Raw genomic sequence first — 23,861 nt, forward strand, 5'->3', positions numbered from 1 at the left:
CAATTTCCCCCAGTCTCACCAATACTTGTTATTATCTGTCTTTTGTGGTTTCTCCTTGTGGTTTTGATCTGCATTTCCCTGATGACTAATGATGTTGAGCATCTTTTCATGTGCTTCTGGACCATTTGTATATATCTTCTTTGGAGAACCGTCTATTCAGATCCTTTGCCCATGCCACACCATGGCTAAAACTTAAAAATATTTAAAATTGGGGTTTTTTGGTCTTTTTTATTGTTGAGTTACAGGAGTTCTTTATATATCCTGAATATCAGATAAATGATTTGCAGGTACTCCTATTCTGTAGGTTGTCTTTTCAGTTTCTTGATAGTGTATTTGAAGCACAAACGTTTTGAATTGTGTTGAGTCCAATTTATCTATTTTTTTCTTTTGCTTGTACTTTTGGTTTCATATCTAAGAAACTGTTGCCTAATCCAAATTCATGAAGATTTACTCCCACATTTTCTTCTAAGAGTTTTACAGTTTTAGCTCTTACATTTAGGTCTTTGATCCATTTTGAGTTAATTTATGCATATGATGTGAGGTAGGGGGCATGTAATTTTAATTCCTGCTCAGCCTCTCAATAATCATGTACCCTTTGGTAAGTTCCTGAACATCTCTAGGTTTCAATTTCCTCGTTAATAAAGTGGGAATAACAAATAGTACCTAAAATCGTAAGGTTATGGTGAAGATAAAGAGAAAATGTACATACAGCACTTAGCAACGTGCTTGAAGCATCCTAACTGCTCCATAAACGTGGTAGTTATTACTGTTATAATATGAACAATGGGTAAATGCTTTCATAGAGGAGGTCCTACAAAGACCGGCAGCATTTCTGAGAAAGAAACTGGGATGGGGGAGGCTTTCTTAGTCTACCTGGAGGAGCAGGTGTGGGATTGTTACGGGAGTGTCTGTCTTGGATAGACCACTGCCTCCCGTTCACCTCTAGGGATTGGCAAAAATTTTAATTCCCGGGCCCATCCCAGAACTACGGAAAGGAGCCCCCTGGGCACAGAATCTGCGTATGTATCAACTTCCCCACACGCAAACTTAATTTCCAGAGCGGGGCGTGCAGGCTGGTGCCGGTGATCGCGCCGGCAGCGCCGCCTGTAAGCCTTCAGGGGGCGGCCGAGGGCCCGGGGCGGTCACGGCGGCTGCGCGAAGCCCTCCCCAATCCGGGCCGCCCCAGCCGGATCCGCCCGGCTCAGCTGACAGCTCCAAACACGGAAGAGGCGGTGCCGAGCGCAGGTTGGAGCCCGGCGTCCGTAGGCCGGCGCGGCGGTGGTGGTGAGGGCACCAGGGCTAGGGCGAAGGGCGGAACCTTCGGGCCCGGCACGGCGGTGGGCCGGAAGGTACGGTGGGGACCGCGCTCCGGGCACGCGAGGCAGAGAAGAGCGGCCGGGCCGGGACTGCTCAGTGGGCCCGAGCCCCCCAAATCCTGGACGGGGCGTCCCCAGCCGGGCCGGGCTGAGATCCCACCCCACCTGGGGCGCCCAGAGGAGGAAGGGGAAGGTCCAGGCCCTGCTCGTTGGGGACGCCCGGGGCCGGCTCACACCTCCCACGTTCGTACAGCGCCCTCTGTGTCCAAGGGCTGGGGCAGGTAGCGAGGCTGGGGCTTGCCCCCAGGTTGTAGGTGAGTCGCACGGACAACGACTCGGCACGGCTGGTGGTGAGCGGGGGAGACACCCGTGGCGGCGTGCTGATTCCGGAGCCAGGGCTGACCCCAGCTCTGCAGTTTGCACGGTGTGGCCTGGGAGAATGAGTTGGATTTTCCCAGGCGGAAGGGAAACCCGGCGGAGGAGGGCTTCCCTCCCTGGTGTAGCGGTCTCCCGTTTGCAAAGGCTAATATGTCTCTCTCTCATCTGATGGCGCCGGGGTGTATTCTTGTTGCTGGGTTACAGATGAAGAAACAGAGTGGTCTGAACCCAGATTTAGTTATCTCTTAGCGGTGTGACCTTGGGCCCGAAAGGGACTTAAACTGTCGTTTTTCTCATCTGTGTAATGGAAGCAGTAAGAGGACTTGGTTCATGGAGTTGTGGGAATCTAACAGGAGTTAATGCATTTAAAGGGCTTAGCACAATGCCTGACACGGGCTTAAGAGCCCAGCAAGTGTTACTTTTCTTGGTGTTATTGTGAATCCTGCTTCTAGTGGGATGTGGCAGAGCAGTCACTGAACCTTAAGATTCTGGTCCCCAATTTCAGCACACTGCATCTCACACCCATTCAGTTCCATTTTTTTTCCCCAGTGTCAAACACAAGGCACTGCTAGATGGTGAGAACAACGCACAGATGCATAAGATGTGATACTTGCCCTTAAGGAGCTAATGCAGTCTGGCGGTGCAAGCTCAGAAACTGCTATAATGCAAAGTGGGATGTGATAATGTCCTAGGAAAGTTACAGTAAAAAAAAAAAATTGGCTGGATTTTTAAGGACGACATGTAATTGAAAATTTCTACATAGAATGGGGCCTTTGGACGTGGCTCTTGAAGGCTGAGTGGATAAAATGAAAATGAAATGTGGGTCTGCCATGTGAATTAAGGGACTGGGACCAGGTGACAGCTTTAGAAGCAGGGGTCTGGTGAGGTAGGTTATGAGGAGCTGTTTACGGGAAACACTGCTTGGAGTAGAGCTTCTCAATCCTAGCTGCACTTAAGAATCACCTGGAGAGCTTGGGTAACTATTAATGCTTGATTTAATTGCTCTAGAATATGGCCTGGGTATTGACACTTTAAAACGCAGTTCTCCAGGTGATTCTAATGTGCAGACAAGATGGAGAACACTAACCTAAACCAGAATCATGAATTCATCTTTCACCCCATTTATAACTGTTCAAACAGGAAGAAACAGAAACTTAATCACGTTATCAACACACACTAAGTCTGGTAAAATTGTTTAAGATTAAATAAAATAATGTGAAAGCACCTAATGCAATATAGAGTAGGTGCTCCATAAATGTAAATGATTCTGAATTTCATTCTTAGCTTATTTGGGAGTCACACATCTGAGAATCTGGTTTAAAAATTACCGTTTCATATAATGTTTTTGCATATAACTTCATAGTGTTCTTAGGTCTCTCCGTAACCCATCTGTAGACTACCCTCCCCTTCCCCCTTACTCCCAGTTGAGAAGTCTGGCTCTAAAACTTCCAGAATAGAACTTAAAAGTATGTATGTGTGCATGCATGTGCACCCTTTTGTTTTGTTTTAAATATCTTGCTGTCATGGTTAAATTGACCTAATGTTGAGTGTCCCTAGCAGGGTTGATTCATTAGTAGGTGAGAGGAAAAACTGGAAGGGGGATAGGAAATGAAGAAAGAGAAGAAGCTGAAGAGGAAAGAAGAAACAAAAACAAAAACAAACCCAAGAAGATGTTTAGATGTTTGTTATGGGACTTGGTGTGCTCACCTCGCATATGACCTTGGTATTCCACCTTGGCTCCTCCCAGGGCTGAAGGCAGTCAGATAAGGCTTGTCTCATTGCTGGGGACCTGCAAATACCCCTTTAACCACGTGGCTCAGTTAGGCTCTCCTAGAGAAAGTAATATGCAGCTGTAGATTGGCATTGACTGTGTGTTAGGATGTGTTTGACTTAAGTGGTAATAACGGAAATTCAGAATTTAAATTTGGAGAGTGTCCTAACCATCTTTTGTATTTTTTTTCTGCAGATGGCAGGATTTCTATAGTATATCTAGCATGAGTTCCAGATCTTGGCCTTTTATCCAACTTCAACAGTCTCATCTCCACCTTCTGGAGGATAAATGGGATTTGCATAAATTCCAAATTCTGAACTGAAAAACAGACCGCATTGTTAATATCTTTTTCTTCTGGTTGTTATTAACAGGTACTAACTCACCTCAACTGGAACATGTCACTGTGTTCTGTTTGGGATAGGGATGCCGCTTAAGCAGAATCAGGATCATCTGGCAAAAAAATATATTTTGAAAACGGAGTCATTTTAAATGAACTTGTTCAGATTTTGTAGTGTCACCTTTTATAATGTCCTAACTTTTCAGCTGTGCACATTTCAAATAAAAAATTTTTAGTTGAGAGGGGGCATTTGCAAATCCAGTTATAGTCCAATATTTTAATTGACAGAATGGTAATTTGTTTTTGCCTTAATAAAGTAATTTTCATAGATTCTCATTACATATTTTTCTACATATACATTATCTGAAATTGTGGTGCATCTTTTAGTTGATGCGCTTAAAAAGCATCGATTTCACATTGTAATTGCAGCATATTTTCATTCTTAGTTTTGCCTAAAATAATGGTAAATCTTACTGTTTTGACGAAGTGTTGTATCTGAAAAATTGAATGTTCCTTTGCTAGCCTCTCAATATCTAACCCTCTCCTATAGTATCTGTCTCTGTAACGTTCTCTAGAACAGGGTGTTCTCACCTCAGTCCCCACGCTGCACCCCTGGGCGGGGGGGCACATTTGGCTATGTTGAGGGGGAGGCATGCTGTTAACATCTAGTAGGTTGAAGCCAGGGATGTTGGTACATACCCTGTAGGGCACAGGACAGCCTCCCGCCACAAAGAATTATTTGTTCCAAAGTGTCAATAGTACTGAGGTTAAGAAAACCTGCCCTAGAGATTTCTGTGCATTTAAAAAATTTATTGATTTTTTAGGAAGTATATCACATATACTTAATCCTTCTGTGAGCAAGGCACTTTGCTGGTTTGGTGGGCAAGTCAAAATAATTTGTGATTTGTCCTTTTTTTTTTTTTTAAGGTTTATTTGTTATTTTAGAGAGACAGAGCTTGAGCAGGAGGGACAGGCAGTGAGGGAGGGAGAAACTCAAGCAGACTCCAAGCTGACATTGGAGCCTGATACAGGGCTCAGTCCCACGACCCTGGGATCACTACCTGAGCCGAAACCAAGAGTCAGAAGCTTAACTGACTACGTCACGCAGGTGCCCCAATGTTTGGTCCTTTTTAAAAATTTTTTTTAAATTATGCTTTTTTCCCGTAAATCAGTGATACCTAACTGATGAAGTCAGCAGTTAGAAGCACCGCAACCATCATTTTTGAAAAAGCCATTACTATTGCAAAGCTACTAGAATACTAGATAGGCCTTATCATTTCTAGTTTAGCAGAAAAGTGGGAAATTTGATTCTTTGCAGTTGTTTGTGAAGAACTTTACCTTTTTTTTTTTTTTTGGTGCCACTAGACTTTTCCAAACTCTGTGCCTTTTCTATTCTTAACTAATTTGAATGATTGTCTTCAGCTCCTCAGAAAATTAAATGTCGTCAGAAGATCGAGAAGCTCAGGAGGATGAATTGCTGGCCCTGGCGAGTATTTATGATGGAGATGAATTTAGAAAAGCAGAATCTGTGCAAGGTGGAGAAACCAGGATCTATTTGGACCTGCCACAAAATTTCAAGATATTTGTGAGCGGTTAGTTAATAAGATTCTCTTGAACAGATTTTTCTAAATGTTATTCTCAATTTCTTAGTGTTCCCTAAATTATTTGCCATCTTGTGTTTATAGGCATTAGTGGTAGATGGTAGTATTGCAGATTGAATGCATGTTTCTATTTTAATTGAAAATTGGACTGAGGGTAAATAGTTCTCAATTTGATTCGCCTTTTGACCACTGAATTGGGATATTATCCTGCATATTTCATGCATTCTAATCGTCTTAACTAGCAGTTTATCAGCTATGAATCATTGGCTGTTAAATAGGGATAATAAAAGAGAAAATGACATAATGTATGTGAAAACGCTTGGAAGGTTTTAAAGTACCATGGTGGTTGTTAATACTATTTGGTTTCCAGAATCATTTCAACTACCATAAACCTGTGACATATGCTGTTACTCTGTGACCTTTTGCTTCAGAAAAAAACCAAAACTGCTGCTTTTGATACAAACTCACAGAAGACTTTGGTGCACACTTTCTCAAAAAGTTTCTACTATAAAGGCATTGAGTAAAGAAAGTAAGTGTGATCATTTAAAATGAAACTTTGATTGTGAGAGTGTTGTGTGCTGTATCTTGCCCTCAAGCCTGAGATCATTGTGTTGGCACAAATTCTCCCAGCTATGATTCATGGATAGTTGGCACATGCCGCTCTAAGTAGGTCATGGCTCTTTAATAGAAATAAAAGTCCTTTTCTCTAGACTGTGTCTGTAATCACCTGTAAAACAACAACAAAAAGAAAACATTGGTGTATTACTTGCTTATTAGTTAGTGTTAGGAATTGTATTCAAGAGTGTATACGAGAATAAGTTATGTGTCTTCATTAGAAATTTCACGGTGCTTAGTAGATTTCTCAAGGGCTTACAGGATTTTCTTTTTTAAGGTGGCGGCTACGAAGTGAACATTAGGAAATAGGAAGTGCTTTGGGGGAGGGTTTTTATCCCCTCAACTAAAGCATTAGTCTTTCTTGAGCACTGCTCAACGGTAATGGACACTCGAGTGTTGACCAGCTGATTCTTTCTAATCTTTGTTTTTGGTTCAGGCAATTCAAATGAGTGTCTCCAGAATGGTGGCTTTGAATACACCATTTGCTCTCTGCCTCCACTTGTGCTGAACTTTGAACTGCCACCAGATTATCCATCCTCCTCCCCACCTTCATTCACACTTAGTGGCAAATGGCTGTCACCAACTCAGGTTAGACCCGAAACTTAATTTCTCTTATCCATTTTTAGAAACTTTGAAAAATCATCTTTAATTGAAGACTACCTTGATGATCTTGAATTCAGTGCATGAAGAACAGATGGCTTTGATTTTGTAATTCTTTCCCCTCGCCTTCATGAATCCTAATGTTAATGAACTGAAAATGTTGGGTGTTGTAGAAAGGAATGGCAGTGACGAGGGTGACTAATCACTATGAATTGCAGTAGGGATAATTTTTAATCAAGTATGTATGTTTTTCCCTATCTTGCTGTTTTCCCATTTAGTCTGCGTTGTAATAGAGAGGATAAGGTCCTCCTCATTTTCCTTAGATGTTGGTATTACTTTTTATTCTTAGTTTCTTAGCCATTCCTAATGAAAGATTTAACTGTAATTAGGAGGGCTAAAATTGAGCTGATGTAGTTAGAATAAACTCAGTTCCTAAGTAAACGTAGTAAGTGCTTTTATTTTTAGAGATCTGTGTATTAGTGACAAATAATTGTTGACTGGTCTCCCGTGGATGTAAATGCACACAAATAGAAATGTGTATGATTCCTACATCTCCTCTCTCATGAACCTCGTATTATGAAGCCTTCATTTCCTCCAGCTTACATAGCCTTTTCTAGTAACAACCTCGGCTCTTGATTGAGACGTAAATATGACTTGAAGCTAATATAAAGCACTCTGGGATACATAATGGATCAATAGCAGCTACTTCTAGAAGTCATGATGAAGATTGATAGGCTGATGTATATTAAGACAAAAGCTGTCAGAGTTACTTGACCTCAAGGAACAGCTTGTCGGTTTTTCCCTTTTGATCCATGGAGTTTTCATTCTATCCCACTGGCCAGTCTAATCTTTCAGATGAGAGTCCTTTTGTAAAATTGAGCCTATGGTTTAAAAACAAAATTTAATTTTAAAAAAGGATAACACATGTCGAATAAAAAAGGAATATTACCTAACATGCTGATAACTGTGCCAGAGGAAATATATGCAAGACAATGGATTATTTGTCCAAGAATATCAAGGCTGTTTGACATTTAGATCACAGAGAGTTGACTGAATTATTTAGATACGGATAATCTCATTTCTCCAGAGAGCTCCTGATACTTTATATCCATGCCTGTGTGCACATGTATTCACACAGGCACAGAACAAGGACCGATTCACTGCGAGTGTGGTTGCAGTTTCAGATTCCGGCCAAGTAGCATCGACATACTGCTGTCTTTTGGGAGTGTGGGGGGAAGAGAGTTGTTCATTATTTTATGTGTTACAGCCGAAATTACAATAGGATTCTCTATCAAATAAATTCTTGTGCATATGATCGACATTTTAATTGGCCTCATATTCCTTCTTGGTTCAATTCTTGTTGTTTGCCGGGCCCTGATTCCTTGTCATTGTGAATCTCACCTGTTGATAGAGAAGCTGACGCATAGTCCTGTCTTTCCCTGGATTGGGGTTGGTACAGAGAAGGGAAGTGAGGTTAGCCTCATAGTATTCTCCATTATACTTCTCCCACTATATATACAAACACAGTCTCTCTCTTACTCTTTTCCTTTTTCAATTCCCCCGACCTCACATTTGTGTGCGCCCCAGCTGCCTCACCTGAGAGAGGCTGGAAAAGAAGATGGAGGAGAATGGCTTCTTCATTGGACTCGGTGGCTCAAATAGCACTCAGAACTCCCCTTTTAGTATTTATTAAATTTTACACATTTCAGCAGGTTTCTCAGAAGTATGATTGATCTTGGAAGCATATTCATGTAAATGTGAGAAAGCATTTTGCGTGGTATTTAACATAATAAGTTTTTAAGTTCAGGAAGTGTTTATGTTTGTGCCTGTGTAGGGTTTAGTGAATGGCACTATGTAGAGCAAGGAATAGAAAATGTGGTCCTTTTTCACTTGTTATTTAAATTTACACAATTTGTCTGCATCTGGAAGGCTTATTTTTTTATGTTTAGCTAAAAAGAAAGCTGATTATAATTCCTGAGCTCTACTTACCAATATTTTACATTTCTAATGGAAAAGCCTCTTATATTTCCCTTTCATATTGAACAAACCACCTTTAAAGAGGAAAAGTCAAAGTAGTTTAAACTTTGGTTGCTTAGCCTAGGAGGTGTGAAACCACGTTGAGGGCTTATAATCACGTCCAGGTTCCATATCAGTCTGTCTCCCTCCGTTAACCAGGATCTCATGTAAGCCCAGATTGCTTAGTTAAGACCAGCTTGTGAATCTGACTGATGAGGATTCTGAGGTTGGATTCTGTTAGTGATTCTTTCACATGAGTTGGCCTTTTGATGGGACTGAAAAAGTTAGAGTTAATAACTTGGATGATGTTTTTAAACTGCTCTCCTCCTAACCATGGTGCAGGCTACCTGCAGGAGTAGGACTCCAAAGGAGTAGAAGTAGTTCATTTTAGAGCTCCGTCTCTTTCTCCTGCATGAGATAGGTAGCAATCCCACAACAACAAACATAGACAAAATCCTCCATTTCAGTGGCTCCTATGTAAACCTAGTGTTGCCATTTCTCTCAGTTTCAGGTTGCTGCTTTTAGCTTCTGACTGTGTGTTCTGCTGTGACTCACGTTGTTGGATAGTGTAAGAAGTGCTCCACTAAGATCACGTGAGGAGTTGTAAGGGCTTAGCTTAGAAGTTAAAAAGATTTCCAGAGAAATGAGGAATTGACAGTACCCTCACCTTTCCACACTCACCGGCGCCCTCCTGTGCTCTCTCCTAGCTCTCTGCCCTCTGCAAGCATTTAGACAACCTGTGGGAAGAACACCGTGGCAGTGTGGTCCTGTTTGCTTGGATGCAGTTCCTTAAGGAAGAGACCCTAGCATACCTGAATATTGTCTCTCCGTTTGAGCTCAAGATGGGTTCTCAGAAAAAGGTGCAGAGAAGGACGGCTCAGGCCTCTGCCAGCACAGAGCTAGATTTTGGAGGAGCTGCTGGATCGGATGCAGATCAAGAGGAGGCTGTGGATGAGAGAGCTGTACAGGATGTGGAATCGTTGTCCAGTCTGATCCAGGAAATCTTGGACTTTGATCAAGCTCGGCAGATAAAATGCTTTAACAGTAAATTGTTCCTGTGCAATATCTGTTTCTGTGAGAAGCTGGGTAGTGAGTGCATGTACTTCTTGGAGTGCAGGCATGTGTACTGCAAAGCCTGTCTAAAGGACTACTTTGAAATCCAGATCAGAGACGGCCAAGTTCAGTGCCTCAACTGCCCAGAACCCAAGTGCCCTTCGGCGGCCACTCCTGGTCAGGTAATCCTCTGCTCTGCTGATAGCCGCTTCCTGATTCTCTTTCACAAAGGGAGGCATCTTCTCAGGAACTTCTTTGATAGGGCTCCTCGGGGCAGGCTGAGGCCTTAGAGCCAGCCCGCAAGTAGTTTCATGGATACCAAGGTATCGATCAAGAATACCTTGGTCTAGGGGCGCCCGGATGGCTCAGTCGTTAAGCGTCTGCCTTCGACTCAGGTCATGATCCCGGGGTCCTGGGATCGAGCCCCGCATCGGGCTCCCTGCTCTGCGGGAAGCCTGCTTCTCCCTCTCCCTCTCCCACTCCCCCTGCTTGTGTTCCCTCTCTCACTGTGTCTCTCTCTGTCAAATAAATAAAATCTTTAAAAAAAAGAATGCCTTGGTCTTACTCAATCGTTGAAGCAAATGTAAGTGCTTCCTCTGCTGGCCTCGGCATGAGCAGTTCTTGGCAGGGATGAGTGTCAGAATAGTAATTATAACGTGTTCTGATGATTTACTTTATCTGCTGGGATCCCATCAACCTTGGAGAATCACTAGCCTGCCTTTGTGTGAGGTTGGGATCCGAAGGGCATATTCCTTGGAATGGTGAACAGAATCAGGGACAGCATCCTTGGTTTGACCTTTTTTTGTTTTTTTAAATCTTTATTAACCCATAAATGTACCCATTTAAAGTGTGCAGTTCACTCAGCTTTGACACATGTGTATACCCATGTAGCCACCATCTCAGTCAAGGTATAGACTTGGCCACATTTGGTTTGATTTTGAAGAGAGAGAGTTCTAGTTCATGTGCATCTACTTGGCACCAGCATTTTAAGGATCTCCTCAGAATCAGAACTGGTTGGGAAATGCTCACATTAGTGTGTTCTCTATTTCCCTCCAGGTCAAAGAGCTAGTGGAAACAGAGTTATTTGCCCGTTACGACCGCCTTCTCCTCCAGTCCACCTTGGACCTGATGGCAGATGTGGTGTACTGTCCCCGCCCGTGCTGCCAGTTGCCTGTGATGCAGGAGCCCGGCTGCACCATGGGCATCTGCTCCAGTTGCAATTTTGCCTTCTGTACCTTGTGCAGATTGACTTACCACGGGGTCTCTCCATGTAAGGTGACTGCAGGTGAGTTGTCACTGTGTGAACTCCATCCTCCTGACCTCTGTGCGCGCACGCGCACACACGCGCGCACACACACACACACACACCCACCCCAAGAAATTAAATTGTGCGATATGGAATTGTTCATTCAACAGATATTTTTGTTTCAGTTACTGTCCTGGGCTCTGGAGATAGGGTAGTAACCAAATACCCTCATGGAACTTAAATTTTAATGGCGGAGACAGGCAAACAAAATAAGAATATTAGATGCTCGTAAGTGCTATGGAGGAAAAAAAAAAGTAAATCAGGGACAGGATATGAAATGTTCTGAAGTGGCTTGGGATTTTACTTAGGGAAATAAAGGGAAGACCTCAGTGGTAAAGTGGTTTGAATAAAGACTTGAAGGAACTAAGGAAACAAGCCATGGAGTTGGCTGGCGGGGGGTGGGGGGAGGGGAACATGACGGAGAAGGAATGGCAAGGTAGTTTCTATCTATGAACATGGGATAATGCAGCTCCTGGTTGGCCGATGCAAGACCGTCTTAGCTGCCACCCTTGTTTCCATGGCATGTATGTCTGATCAGCCATCAAGTTCTTTATCATTGAGTCCAGGAACGCCTCAGAATCTTCCTCAACCTTTAGTGCTTCAGAAGCATTTATTGAAGCGGCCAAGGAGATGAAACCTATTTATAATTCTGATCTAAACAGGGATTGAGAAATCAGGCCTCTGACCTCAGTTTAACTGGACTTTGATAGCTTAGTCTTTCTTACACTAACAGGGGTAATGATAATAGCTATTTCACAGGGTTATTTTAAGGATAAATAAACTATCATAGTGCTACTTGAAGCTTGTATTTTTGGGTTTTTTTTAAGATTTTATTTATTTATTTGACAGAGAGAGACACAGCGAGTGAGGGAACACAAGCAGGGGGAGTGGGAGAGGGAGAAGCAGGCTTCCTGCTGAGCCGGGAACCCGGTTCGGGGCTCGATCCCAGGACCCCGGGATCATGACCTGAGCTGAAGGCAGACGCTTAACGACTGAGCCACCCAGGCGCCCCGCTCGTATTGTTCTTAACACTGGTCTGTGACAAGATAAATAAAGAAATGGAGAGTCAGGGCTAGAAAGTTACAGCGATTTCACAGAGTAATTTTATGTCAGATCTCATAAAAATTTAAGCTTATGTTTCTTGTCTTTGTATAATTTTTCTAATAATTCATTTGATTGTATTTTGCATAAGTTTTGGTCCTTGGCAGAGTGGTGGGGGAAAAAAACTGGTCCTTTACCATGGATAGTTTGAGAACAACAGGCTAATCTATGTAAAATGCAAAATGGTAACCGTTAATGTCATTATTACGATAGTTACTAACTACGCCTATTAGCACTGTTACTACCTCCAACAGAGTAACCTTAACTGATTCTTCAGTTGCCCAGAGCAGTCTTGTAGTGGGTATGGGCAGATGGGGTGGAGAATTGCTTTAGACTTCTGTAACCTTATCGTTGAGAGGATGAAGTACATATGTCTCAGGTGTTTCATGGCATTTGTGGAAGAAATCAAAGAAGCTTGGGGGCTTCAGCAAAATTAAGAATCTCTTTCTGTATCTATCTGTATCTGTATATATCTGTACATATCAGATACTACTATATGAAATATATGAACTAACAATTATTTTGAGAATGTTAGAGCAATAATCTTTGTCCTTAAGAAATCTGGGAACACAAAATGCTTTGAATTTTTAGAGGGATAAAAATGACAGGATAAGGGGCGCCTGGGTGGCTCAGTTGGTTAAGCGACTGCCTTCGGCTCAGGTCATGATCCCAGGGTCCTGGGATCGAGCCCCGCATCGGGCTCCCTGCTCGGCGGGAAGCCTGCTTCTCCCTCTCCCACTCCCCCTGCTTGTGTTCCCTCTCTCGCTGTCTCTCTCTCTCTCTCTATTAAATAAAATAAAAAAAAAATGACAGGATAAAAAGATACATGTGTGCTCCATCTAAATAGAGGTGATGGAGCCATGGGAGTGCACAGTACAGAGAAAGAAATCTTCCCCAAAAGATCCATGGCATAAAAAGGGAGTCAGACGTCTAAATAGTACGAGGAGAGTAAACTAATAAAACAACTACAACACTCTTGAGAGAGGTCTTCAGTTAATCGTGTTGAAAAATTAAGGTGATAGAATGTGAACAAAAGCCTTTGTCTACAAGTAAAGCCCTTGTGAATGGCTGCCTGTTCCATCTGAGTTAAGTGATAGAACAGTGCAGTGAGATTGAAGAATATCAGGGGAAAGTTTGACAGGAGGAACTTCTGCAGTACCTGTGGGTGGTAAATTTTAGTCACTGACTTTTTTTTTTATCTACAGAATTGAACGGTCTTTGCTCTTGAGCCAAAGATGCTTTCGTTTACTTTTAGGCCTTGTTATTGTCAAATGATGAATGATGCTGACTTCGTGGAAAATCAGTGTCTCTTTCAACCTTTGTGTCTTTTAGCTAAGTCAGTCTTTAACTGTATGCTACTAGTTGCCCAAATGTGCCAACATTAATAAGTCAGAATCAACAAAAAAGATGACCTCTTATTCGAACACCTTGCACAAGTCCACCTTCTCTAGCTGGAGTGTTCTTATACATTCTTTGTCATTTGTACGTGTGTCATTTTTACCTAGTCATAACCTACATCTGCCTTTTTCTGGATTCTGTAATGAGTATTTTAATTGAGTTGTAGCCATCTCATAAGTTTTTAATAACTAAGTATGTCATTAAATGGCTCTTTCACATGTGGCTGTTCCCTTGGACATTTAATTTGTTTTCCATTGTTATAGGCATCTCAATGCATATAACTGTACTTTGGATTCTTTCTTCATGATTAAAGTTCCAGCAATAGCATTATTGAATAATCAAAGGTTATGACCATTTTTTTAATGGTTTTTAGTCAGCTTTGCAAAGTTGTATCAAAGTTAATTTTCCATTTCACTTTCCAGAGAAATTAATGGACTTACGAAATGAGTACCTGCAAGCAGATGAGGCCAATAAAAGATTTTTGGAACAGAGGTATGGTAAGAGGGTGATTCAGAAGGCACTGGAAGAGATGGAAAGCAAGGAATGGCTAGAAAAGAACTCAAAGAGCTGCCCGTGCTGTGGGACTCCCATAGAGGTAAAGGTTTGGGCCAGACTTGGCAGACAGACTTACAGGCTTATTAGGATTGCCTTAAGAAGCCTATTAATTTTATGACTAAGAAAACACATTTATTAAACCTTCTTACTTGTAAAATGCATATTCACTAGTAAATATTGTTATTGATCTTCAGTGTATACAGACTTACCTTTTTAAAATGCTTTCATAGATTGCAAATTGTTCACACATTTTATCCATAACAAAATTGAATGGGTTATGAGAAAGCCCTCGTAGAGCTACAATTAACTCTTAACTCATCTACATGATAAAACAAAAATCAAGCCTGACTTCTTAGAACTATGTATCTGGAACTTAACACACCTGCTTAAGAAGTATAAATTTAGGAAGTGAAGACATTTTCCTATTAATCTGAGCCAAAATAGACATTTAAGTCTATTGCGTCTTGATAAAATTGTAATTATGTTTTAAAGTTGGAATTTATCTTTGCATTTGATTCTCCTATTCCAGTCCATTATGTCTGAACTGTAACTGGTGGTGATTCCCCAGTTACTCTGTTAAGGAAGCTGGCCTTCTGTTTAACCACGTCAGACATGCTTCAGCCCTATATTACAGTGGAGGACTTGGTACCAAATGTTTACTTAGATTTGTGTAAAAAGTTTCAAGTCACACATATTAAGTCCAGACATTTTAATATTAATTTACACATTGGGGCTTATAATGTACATGTTTGGTTTGTGTCTACTGTTAAACAGAAAAGATTTGGGGAAGTATCTAGTTGTAGGTACCCGTGCTAAATATTTTCTGTATTTTACCTGCAACAGAGGAAAGCATTTAATAGTTACAGTGTGTTACCTGTGTATCTCAGCCCTGCATGGGGAGAAAGGAGATGACTAGGAGAAGGTTGTACTCAGTCTTTTTGGCATGTGCTTTTCTCTTTTGCTTTTATAGCCTTGATACTATTCTCTTTCTTTTCCACCAGAAATTAGATGGCTGTAACAAGATGACATGTACTGGCTGTATGCAGTATTTCTGCTGGATTTGCATGGGTTCTCTCTCTAGAGCAAACCCTTATAAACATTTCACTGATCCTGCTTCCCCGTGTTTTAACCGGTATGTATACACCATCCTCTGGTCTCAGCAGCAGTTTTTGGTACTCATTTGTAGACCACTTTGCTTAGAGAATTCTCTTACATATTTTCTTACACATATACGATCTTTTATATTTTCTTGAAAGTGAGTTTATGATGAAAGATATGCTATCTGGAAATTTGCTTTTTTATCCTCAACTTTTTATAGTGAAAATTTTTAAGCATACAGAAGAGGTAAAAGTTGAAAGAGTATGATTAGTAGGATACCGTCTACCAAAATGAACAAGTGATAGTATCTTGTCATATTTGTTTTCTAATACTTGACCCTAAGTTGGAGATAGGATGCTTTATCTCTAAATACTTCCACATTGTCTCCTAAGATAAGAAAATTCTTCTACGTAACAACAGTACTTAAATTGAACAATGATGGCATACTATCATCTAATAAACATGTTTTCAAACTTCCCAGTTATCCCTAAAAAATCTTTTAAAGCTGTTTTTAAAACCAAACCAGGATATAATCAAGTTCAAACATTTCATTTGGTTCTGTCTCTTCAGTCTCTTAATATAGAAGAGTTTTGCCCGCCTTTTTTCATATGTGTTGAGGGGAACGTTGACATTTGAGAGAGGCCAGGCCACTTGTCCTGTAGAGAACATCTTACTTTCTAGAGTTTTGCTCCTCCCTGTTGTCTTTTAGTTTTTCTGTCCTATTTCCTGTAAATTGGAAGTTAGATCTAGACTGAGTTTGAATAGATTTCGAGTAACATTTTTGACAAAAATACTTGTGTACTTCATATTGTATCACATTAGGTCCATAATGTCAGGCTGCCCCACGTTAGTATGCTGCTCAATTCTATTGTTTGCTCCATCGTAAATGTAAGTTTTCTTTTTTGTTGTTAGTAAGTAATCTCTGGGGTGTGTGAATATCTTGTTTCTCAGCAGCTCTGATTTCAGCATCAGTTGATGACCTTTGTGAAGAGGCATCTGTCTAGTATCTACAGTCATTGGTGTTACTAAAGTATAAGAGAAGTTGAAGAAACAAGCTCTGTGAATCATTGTAAATCTAGTGTTGAAAATTGCATAAATTTTAGGTAACATAGGGAAGGAAAACAAGTTGGCAGCTATGAAACATTATACCAGAGGAGAGTACAAGGACAGTGAAGCAGAGAGTAGAGTGATTCACATGTAATAGAATTATGGTGGTTTGGAAGAGTTCCCCTTCTAGATTGCCTGACTTCCCCAATCCTGGCTTAATTCCATTTACTGTGTACATTGAGTATCAGTTTTTTGAAACCCACTTCCAATTATTGTTAATCCTTGGCCCTAGAGAGGTTGTCTGGATCTGAAAAGGGCTATTCTTGTAAACTTTAAGCTTGTTCAGAGGGAGCCGGATTTCAGCCCTCCCCAGTGTAGTGATTAAAGGAAAGGAAAAGATACACAAAGATGTTTTCAGAAGAGTACAGAAAGTAATTTTGGGAGAAGGAAAGAGATGATACTAAATTTTTCCCAAGTACCTACAAATGTACCTTATTTTATGCTTCCAGGTTGTTCCATGCTGTGGATGTTAATGGAGATATTTGGGAAGATGAGATTGAAGACTAATTAACTCCTCCTACTCAAGATAAGGAAGTGGAATGGTTTGCCCTAATCTTTTGTCGCGTACACAAAATAACTTTGCAGGATATTTAGGGTACTGTTAATTCACTCTTCCTTTGTAGAAGATGTGGAAGAACAAGGTTTATATTTTCGTGTGGTACTACTGATCAAGGCACATTCTTATGTTTTTCAGTGTAACATAGAGAAAATTATAAGCCAAAGGTTCAGAAAATGAAAACTAGAGAATATTAAATACTACAGTGTGCCCGAAGCTCTGAATAGTTAAAAAGTAAATATTTATTTTCTTCCCCAAGCTTTAGGTGAGGAGAGGAGTAAAGCATTAAAATTACAGTCCTTTTTATCTGAAAGCATCCCTCTAAGGCATTGTGTGGGAGTCCCCTCAGTACTACTCCTTATAACTGGGCTGGGTAGAAGGAAGCCTTATTAAAATTGTGCTGAGAGCCTGATCTCATTAACTCCGTGTTACATTCCTTTGAACCTACGTTTCTGCCAAGTTAGTTTTCTTTGGAGGAAGCCCTTTACTCTAACTGATTGGATGGCCCAGTGTCATTTTGATCTACTGCTTTTCAGAATAGAAATTTATAGATAATTTAAAAAATATTTTTAATGCCACAAACACTGTGGGTCACGTGGTATTTATTAGTGGTGTGCAGTCCACTGGTTTTGAGCCAAGTCTAGAATATAATGATACTGGCCCAGAAGAATGTCAGTCCCATTCAGCTCTTCTGGGCCATAGAGCCTAGATTCAAAATGACTTGTCTTTGCTACCTTTTGTTCTACCTTCTCTCCCTTCACTCTTACCCTACCTTCCATCTGGAAGGACAATTTTAATATTAACTCCAGCAGCTCATATTTTTATTTCTGCTGGAGTAAGAAAAAGCCAAGTATATTCCCAAGCTGAACAAGCTGTACGTTCTTGAATTACCTCCATTTTGAACTCCACACCATTGTAGTTCCAGTCCTCATTTTCTGGATACTTTTTAAAGGTCTTCTCTAATGAGCTACGGAAATTTGGCTTCCTACCCTTTTTTGTAACAGCACTGTTTGGGGGGATAATTTTAATTCCTAGATCCCTGTTTCTGGGTTTTGATGGCTTTTTGAAAAATTGTCTTTCCTTATGGTTTGGTGAATGGCTTGGTAGCAAAATAAGATTGTTTGAAAAAGAAGACAGAGGCATACAGCTTCAGCTATGAACATGTTCTTTTTTCCCAAATTGTCATTGAAAATTCGGGAATCACTTTTAACCATTTTATGTGTGTGTGTATATCCAGAGTCAGCGAAGACTGTTTCTGGATTGTCAATGAGGCTGCTTAATCTTAAAATAAAAGTAATTTAAAAATTGTCTTATAATCAGAGCAGAGTTCCTGCTATTCTGTCTCCAAGGCAACTGATCACATTTTAAAAAACTGTATGGCGTGTAACACATATTCTTAAAGTGAGCAGAAAGAAGTCATAGAATAGCACCTCCTCTCTTATCCAGACTCGTGACTGAACTTAGGTTTTAGTGCCCATATTTTGTTCGAACCATATGGCTCATGAGCTTTCATTTTGCACATTTTATAGAACTAAAGTTAAAGAATAAGTTGAATATAAGAAATGGAAATTAAAATAATTATACAGTATACACCTAAGAAGAGTGGCTCTGTGATTGAATAGGAATTCAGTGGAGATTTTTTTAGTAGTAGCCATTCAGAAGCTCCTCAGTTCATGGACTAGTTGGTATTTGATAGAGGTTATTTTATTTTAGGCTTTTGCACATTATGTTGATGATATAGTGGAAGTAGGAAAGAAAGCTTCATCATGAAGTTTTGTGAAAGAAATGGGAGGTTTCTCTTTATGATTTTAAAAAACACAGCAAGTGGTTAGTCTCAGACTTGTTTGTTCATTTGAATGTTTCATCCTTTTTTCCTTAGGTACAAAATCTTCACCTTGCAATTTTAACAAAGACAATAGGGGTTGTAAAGTCTTAATTTTGAGGCATGAGTTACGAGGTAATTTTAAGATGGTGTAATTTTGGGTAGAGTATTTTTGTCTCTGAGTAAAATGAAAAATCGGGATAACCCCCTGAATGCCCTATCAAATACCTGAGTTTGTGGAAGGTTGGTGTATCAAGAAACTATATGAAAGAACAAAGAGTTTTTTTGTTTTTTAAAGATTTTATTTATTTACTTGACAGAGACACAGCTTTTTGAAAAGTTGTCTTTCCTTATGGTTTGGTGAATGGCTTGGTAGCAAAATAAGATTGTTTGAAAAAGAAGACAGAGCAGGGAGAGTGGGAGAGGGAGAAGCAGGCTTGCCCACAGAGCCGGGAGCCCGATGCGGGGCTCGATCCCAGGACCCTGGGATCATGACCCGAGCCGAAGGCAGGCGCTTAACGACTGAGCCACCCAGGCGCTCCAGAATAAAGAGTTTTATACTTAGCTTAATTTCATGAAGGCCTTTTTTTTTTTTTTTTAAACAAGTGGGCCAAGATTTGTCCTACATTGACATGAACCTCATGTGTCCTTTTGGTGAGAGCGAGAGAGCCAAGGGTCCCTGTACAGACTGCCAGTTCATCGTGCTCAAAATTATAGTTTGAAGAGGCTGCATCTCTTGATTTAAATAAAAGTTTTGAGTCTAGAACATACAGATGAAAATAAGCTACTAAATAACTTTTAAAATCAAAATGGAAGTTTTTGACTTTTTAAGCTTGTGACTGAACTGACTTAAGGGCCCGCTTTTGAATTGTCATTTGAATTGCATCTTGTCCCATTTTTTTTTAACTAAACATTTTTAGAAGTTTCAGGTTTACAGAAAAATTGCAGAGGTAGTACAGCGTTCCCGTATGTTCCACGTTTCCATTCTGTTACTGGCATCTTAGTATAGTACATTTGTCACAATAATGAACATTATTAGTAACAAAAGTCCATACTTGATTCAGATTTCCTTAGTGTTTTCCTGTTGACCTTGAGCTGTTCCTGGGTTCCATCCAGAATACCACATACTACATTTAGTCATCTTGTTTCTTTGTCTCCTCTTGGCTGGCACAGTTGTGCCATCCACTTTTATTGTTAGTATGACTTAAACATCCACTGGATTTTGATGTACCTGGATTGGTCAGGACCTGAAAACCTTTTCTTGGAGACTGATGACCTAATCCTAGCAGGCTCAGCAAATCATTGCATTTTTTTAAATGTCTCTTTGTGGCTTTAAATCCGTTATTTCTTAGGACACTTCATTGTCTTTGTATGGAGTTTTAGTCCATGTACCTGTTATGGTCATTTTCCTACTCAGCTTCATGAGGAAATCATCAAACTGGATAAGTTTGTTGTTGTTTAAAAGATTGTATTTTTGAGTAATCTCTACACCCAGCATGGGCTCAAACTCACAACCCTGAGGTCAAGAGTTGCAGGCTCCACTGACTGAGCCAGCCAGGTACCCTTAAACTGGATAAGTTGATTAGACTTGTGGATCATCTGGACCCACAGGTCTCTGCCCTGGTGTGAGAGGATAAGCTTGCAATCTCAGCTAAATACTGAATCCCATGAGTGAGCATCAAGTGGAGACATCTCTTGCTATTGAGAGGAGAGGAGATGGATAATGAAGAAAACACTTGGCGGCCCCTTTGCTAGACATATAGCAATCTCAGCAAGATCATTTTTTTGTTGTTTATTTAAGTAATCCCTGCACCCAACATGGGGCTCAGACTCGTGACCCCAAGATCAAGAGCCGCTCGCTCTTCCAACTGAGCCAACGAGGCGCCCCAGCAAGGTCATTTTTTAGTAGTAGAAGGTTCTAGTTTACATTAGAAATCCCTTAATATACTTAATTTTTTTTACTTATTTATTTGTTTAGGTTAAGAAAAAAAGTAGAGTTAATTAGATGGGATAATCGTAACGCCATTCATTCAACAATTTGGAAGGAAATTTTGGAAATCCCATCGAGTATTAACTTTGTCATAAGCATGACCTGCAGGTGGCAGCAGTTCTCATGTTATAAAAATGCAGTAAATAAGACAGTAGTAAAAATAAAAAAGACAGTATTTTGTTACAGAAACAGGTTTATTTGGGGGATTTTAATTTTCCTCCTCGTGTTCCATTATCGTCTCCTATACACCCTCATATCTGGAATGGCATCTAGTGATACCAGCAAGGCAGGAACAGCAGTATTAACCAAAAATGTAAGGCCACTTAAAACTATACTTGAACCATAGTTGGCATTCAATTGTTACATAGAAGGTGTCAGTCCTGTTAGTAGCTCTTGTCTCCGTCCACTGGAGGAAACAAATTAAGTTCTGACGCCCCTAAGTATGACGGATGTGGTACCCTCTGATACTGGTAAGAATAGCCAAATGGTCTGCTCCCTGAACTTTGGCTCAGTAAAAACATTTGCTGGCAAACCAGGCTGAGGCTTTGTGGTCAGAGAGCTGGCTTTGAGGATGTTCTCACCAATGTTAGTGATAATTATCAACTTTCAGCATTCACAACCTAGCCTTCGGGTAAATATTCAGGTCTGCTCTAAAGGTTTACCACTCCAAGGATTCGCATACTTTTCAGAGCCAGAGGGCGCTTTGGAGAGGATAGTGCACATTGAAAACGTAGTGAGATTCTGATGCCAAAGTTGTGAATACAAAGTCAGCATAGTCACTTCTTTTCTTTGCTTGGCTCTTTTTCACCCCCTTCATTGAATCAACAAACAAACTAAACTAATATTAATGCATCGTCACTGCATAGGAATTTAAAAGATGATTGTGTGTCTTACTCTCATTCCCATTCCATTTCTCGCAGCCTATTGTGTTTCCTAGTATTCATTCACTTAACAAATATTGCACACCTCATGATGGGCCTTACTGTTTTTCTAGGTGCTGAGAATGTAGCAGTGAATAAAACAAACATAAATCTCTCCCCTTATGCAACTTAAATTCTGATGGAAGGAGAGAGACACTAAGGAAATGATATGGATTATCACAAGTGAAGTGCTATGGAGAGAAGTTGGAAGAGGCAATAGGGAGTTAGGTGAGGCAGAGTGATAGTGGAATTTTCAAGAGTGTAGAAGACTTCATCAAGATAGCACTTGGACAAAGGCTTGGCAGTACCATGTGGGCACTTGAGAGAAGAGAGTCTGGATAGAGAGAGCAGCAAGGGGACGGGCCCTTGGAGTGAGAGCATGTTGGAGGACTCCGGGCACAGCATGGGGGCCAGTAAGAGCTGAAGTGACTCAGGAAGAGAGTAGTAAGAGGTGGGATAGGAGAGAATAGCGAGAGGTGAGATGGTGGAGGCAGACTGCTTGAACTTGGGCTTCTAATCTGAGATGGGAGCCTTTCGAGGGCTTTGAGCCGGAAGTGTGATAGGATCTTAGGTTTTAGGAGTGTGAGCAAGCGTAGAAACAGACCAGTTAGAAAACTACTGCAGTAACTCAGGTGATAGGTGCAGCTGGCTTGGAGCACTGTGCCAGCACCTGGAATCCTGGTAAGTGGTCAGATTCTGTACTTAACTTGAAGGTAAAAACTTCAAGGATTCACTGATAGATTGCATGTATAATACGAGAAAGTGAGGCATCAGAGTTGATTTCTAGCTCTTTTTGTCTCTCTAGTTGAGATGGGAAAAGCTATAGGTGGCAGAGATTTGCTGGTGAAGATCAGGAATTTATTTGTGGATAGATGAGTTTGAGATGCCTGGCAAGGATCTCAATGGAGATGTTGAGTAGGCAGTTGGGTATTGTAGTCCGGAACTGAAGGGAGTCTCGGCCTGAAGATGGAAATAGGGGAGTCAGTGTAACAGATGGTATGTGAAGCCATGAGACTGGATGAAATTACCAAGAGAGTGAGTTGTATGGGAAGAAGAGGTCCAAAGACTGAGTCTTGGAGCCCCCCAGATGCCACGAGTTCAGGGTGATGTGAAGGACCCAACAGAGGAGACAACGAGCGGCCAGTAAGGTAAGAAAATCTGAGCATGATGTCCTGGAAGTCGTGTCAAGTGTGAAGGAAGGAGTGGTCAGCTGTCAGTGCAGACAGGTCAAGTAACATGAGCTCTGTGCATTGACTTAGTGATCAGTGTGGTCATTGGTGACTTTGACAAGTGTCAAAGTGACAGGGGAGGTGGAAAATCTGGAGTGTGTTTGGGAAAGAATGGGGTATCCTCACAAAGAGAAAAAATGCTAAGCAAACTGAAAATCAACTTTTCTTTGATCCATCAAAGAATGGAGATCACAGGGAAACCACCACAAAAACTAAAGAAAAAAGAAAATGCAGAAAATACAAATCACTTCACTGAAAGGAGAAGCTGCTGGAGCCAATTATCAGGATTGAAGCAAATTACTGGGGACTGAATGTGGACTCGCTTGAGAGTTTAAAACTCCTGGGAGTTACCCTAAGGGGACCCCACACTTTGGTGGGTTTTACCTCCAGAAGTTTCCTTAGGTTCTCAATGTGAAGATGGCAGAAAAATCCCCTCCTGCAAGGTGGAGGGGGAAAGTAGCCATTTCAAAATACACCTAGACTTTCTGTTTCCATGGCAGAAGGCCGTGCTCAGGGAAAACTGCTTTGCCTGAGTCTTCTCTGACCTTGGAGAAGAGCAGCTAGATGGCTTAAGCCCCCTCTAGCCTTCCTGTCTCACATAAGAAAAAAAAGGCTAAGACATTTCTGAAGGTTTTGGCCCAGGGACTCCATCTCACTAAAAAGAGACAAAACAGATTTAATCATAAGGTACAGAATAATTCTCCCTAATACCATACCATCAGTAGGGCTCCAGTATTATAACAGTGGATTATAGCTTTTGAGAAAGCTACAAGACACAGACTCTATTTCAAGAAGGAGTTTCTAGGGAAACCCAAGCACAGAAAGGGAAGACAAAAACAAGGACACCGAAGGCAATCGAAACCTCTGACAGCAGATTGAACACAGCCTAGCTGCTAGTTGTGTAAACATAAAACCTCACACTCAAGGCCCGTTGACCTCAGTTCCTGTTACCCAATATATATCATGTCCAGCCTCCAATAGAAAGTATACAAGGATGCTAAGCAGAAAAAAAAAAGTGATGAAACAAAGCAAGCATCAGAACCAGACTCAGATATGGCAGAGATTTTAGAGTTATCAGACTGGGAATTTAAA

The 23,861-nt window shown here is 40.9% G+C and overlaps 1 protein-coding gene across 4 annotated transcripts; it reads left to right on the plus strand.

Moving 5' to 3' along the window:
* Window positions 1–1,235: 1,235 nt before the first annotated feature.
* On the plus strand, window positions 1,236–18,124 carry RNF14 (ring finger protein 14). Of its 4 annotated transcripts, none has more exons than XM_028092919.1 (9): window positions 1,236–1,349; window positions 3,661–3,836; window positions 5,225–5,394; window positions 6,455–6,606; window positions 9,342–9,869; window positions 10,744–10,972; window positions 13,915–14,087; window positions 15,049–15,179; window positions 16,702–18,124. In XM_028092919.1, exons 3-9 carry the CDS (start codon window positions 5,241–5,243, stop codon window positions 16,757–16,759), a joined length of 1,425 nt encoding a protein of 474 aa, XP_027948720.1. In that variant the 5' UTR covers window positions 1,236–1,349; window positions 3,661–3,836; window positions 5,225–5,240; the 3' UTR covers window positions 16,760–18,124. The 4 variants fall into 4 exon arrangements, with proteins under 4 accessions (XP_027948720.1, XP_027948721.1, XP_087879421.1 ...); XM_028092920.1 differs by lacking the exon at window positions 1,236–1,349 and adding an exon at window positions 1,362–1,630; XM_028092924.1 differs by lacking the exons at window positions 1,236–1,349; window positions 3,661–3,836; window positions 5,225–5,394 and adding an exon at window positions 5,838–5,932.
* The last annotated feature ends 5,737 nt before the right edge of the window (window positions 18,125–23,861 follow it).

Source organism: Eumetopias jubatus, unplaced genomic scaffold (assembly GCF_037043125.1).
Source record: "Eumetopias jubatus isolate StellerSeaLion01/CBP00866 unplaced genomic scaffold, mEumJub1_p1.0 scaffold_5, whole genome shotgun sequence".
Classification (NCBI taxonomy): domain Eukaryota; kingdom Metazoa; phylum Chordata; class Mammalia; order Carnivora; family Otariidae; genus Eumetopias; species Eumetopias jubatus.